The 2,677-nt window shown below is 39.6% G+C and overlaps 1 protein-coding gene across 2 annotated transcripts in view; it reads left to right on the forward strand.

Moving 5' to 3' along the window:
* The window catches only part of LOC131425582 (lachesin), a 350,776-nt gene that overhangs the window by 316,875 nt on the left and 31,224 nt on the right, over positions 1 to 2,677 (forward strand). Inside the window, exons 8-9 of one of the 2 annotated variants that reach the window (XM_058587581.1) lie at positions 1,698 to 1,817; positions 2,024 to 2,194. In XM_058587581.1, coding sequence (XP_058443564.1) covers positions 1,698 to 1,817; positions 2,024 to 2,194 — 291 coding nt within the window. The remainder of the gene's footprint in view (positions 1 to 1,697; positions 1,818 to 2,023; positions 2,195 to 2,677) is intronic. The other variant, XM_058587582.1, reaches the window with a different exon arrangement.

A 2,677-nucleotide genomic window follows, 5' to 3' on the forward strand; every position in this document is an offset into this window, starting at 1 on the left:
GAATTCAACTAAAAAAATAGCCATTTCAACAAATATTTTATTATTATTAAGAGAATCAGAATTAAAAAATCTAAATTAGCAAAAGTAAGATTTTTTTAGTTGTCTCAAAAAATAACTAACTAAAATCAGAAAATCAACTAATTTTTTCGCCAAAATGCTAATTTCGGTCTTTCCGTGGAGTAATCAACCATGCGCTTCCATCATAGGCTAGGAAGTGAAGTTATTAGTGTAAAGATATTAATAAGGAGTGTTTCGAAAATAAGCTATCCACATACATTTGTGTTGTACGCATGTATTTGTGATGGTTTTTTATGCTCAGATCGCAGCATGCTGTGCGTTTGGCTGTCAGCTTTCGATTCTTTACTTGTTTGTGCGGTTGAAATTCTGCGTTTTCAAAATGTCACGTATTGGAAAGGAAGTGAAAATTAGGATTCTGGACACATGGATAAGTGAGAAGGGTATTACTATGCGAAAATTGGCAAAGCGGTTTGGAATTCATCAAGCCAGTGGTAAAACCATCATTAATAAGTTTGGGGAACACTATTCTTTGGATGAGCTACCAGGAAGAGGCAGAAAATCCGGTTCTACCAACCTGAAACTGGACCAGAAAGTTGTATCTCTCATGAAGAACAAATCAATGTCAATACGTGATTTTGCCAAAACAGCAGGAACGAGTGTCGGAATGGTCCAGCGTATCAAGAGGAGAAATCACCTAAAGACCTACAAGAAGCAGAAAATCTCGGAACAAAGTGTAAAACAGAAGAAGCAAGCAGCAACAAGGGCCCGTAAATTGTATTCGCGTCTTTTGCAGTGTCCGGATGCATGCGTTTTGATGGACGATGAGACTTATGTAAAGGAGGACTCAAAAACCCTTCCAGGTCCACAATACTTTACTGTCGTCGTTGGGGAGGATGTGAACGATGCGGACAGGTCGATTCAAGTGGAGAAACTCAGTCGAAAGGTACTGGTATGGCAAGCAATATATTCCTGTGGTTTGAAGTCAACCATTTTTTACACTACCGGAACTATAAACGCAGAAATCTTTCAATCTGGGTGTTTCCAGAAGAGATTGCTACCTTTATATAAGAAGCATAGTACACCTCCACTGTTTTGGCCGGATTTGGCGTCGGCTCACTATGCCAAAACCACTCTCAATTGGCTTGCGGAAAAGGGTACACATTTCGTTGAGAAAAATATCAATCCACCAAATTGGCCTCAACTTCGACACATCGAACGTTACTGGGCAATCGTGAAGAGGGTCTTCAAAAAGACTGGCTAGGCAGCTGGGAACATGCAGGAGTTCAAAAAAATTTGGGCTCAAGCGTCCAAAAAATGCGATGCAACACTTGTTCGGAACTTGATGAAGAGCGTTCGATCAAAAGTTCGAAAACTCGTGAAGGAATAACTTAAATTTCATCCAGTTTTATTTATGCTCAAGTTTAACCTCGTACAATAAAGGATCAATTTTTAGTTTGAATAAAATATCGTTTTTTATCATAATTTGAAAGAAAAATTTGTGGATAGCTTATTTTCGATACACTCCTTATCATGCATGATTTGAAATCGCCGAATTTCGTTAAAAGTCACACATAAGATCTATTCGAAAAATTGCGGAATGTTTCTATTACAGCCTATGGTATTCTATAAGTGCTTTAAAAAAACACATTTTGACAAATTCCATAAATTTCTCTCGTCAGTTCATCCGGTGATTCAGGTGCCAAATCAGTTGGTTGGTGCACCCCTCGGAACCGACGTGTCAATTGAGTGCCAGGTGGAGGCCTCACCTAAATCCATCAACTACTGGGTCAAAGATACAGGTAAGATTTATATCAGCACAAGTGCCACCACGTTTACACTATGGTCGTAAGATTTGTTTTTCTTGACGACATTTTCTTTGTCGGTAATTATTATAATCTGTCGCTTTACGTAAAATACGGATGTTTTATGAACTGTTGTTTTTTTTCTGTTTCCTCCAACAACCGCCGCTTGCTGCGATCGATCCCGCCAAAACATTTGCACAAAGGAGAAATGATTGTGTCGTCACCCAAGTACCAAGTGCAGGACGTGGCCAAATCGATGTACGAAACCAAAATGATGATGACCGTCCGTTCGTTCCAGAAGGAGGATGTCGGATCGTATCGTTGTATCGCGAAGAACTCACTCGGCGAGGTTGACAGCAGCATTCGACTGTACGGTAAGATTCGATCAGTAATTGGTATAGTAGAATGGTCCTGGAATAACGTGAAACAAAATAAAATGAATGGGAATGAGCATGTAAACAAAAAGCTGTTTACTGTCAAACTGGTTTTGTATCGGATGTTGATTTCGTGTAAATCATAGTTCTCTAATGACGTTCGTCACGTGAGAATGGAAAAATTAGCTTGGTGTTGAGACACCACGAGGCTGTCACGAGTGAACGTGAGGTTCGTTGAACTAAAAAAGAAAATTACCTGGCAATAAAGTTTAGTAGCTGTGCCATCATCAACTGGCATCTTCTCAACTGAGATGACGCCATCCAGATCCGGGACGATGAAGAACAAGAATTTTTGCCCACCAACCGGAAAGGTTGTTGAGGAATCATTTCAAACTGCATTCTGTTATCTTAGCAAAAAAATCTCTAAACTGACACTTTCCTAATCGAATTTCTTTCTTCCCCTCTTTCCCGTCGCTTTCACAG

The sequence above is a fragment of the Malaya genurostris genome, chromosome 1 (assembly GCF_030247185.1).
Source record: "Malaya genurostris strain Urasoe2022 chromosome 1, Malgen_1.1, whole genome shotgun sequence".
Lineage (NCBI taxonomy): Eukaryota > Metazoa > Arthropoda > Insecta > Diptera > Culicidae > Malaya > Malaya genurostris.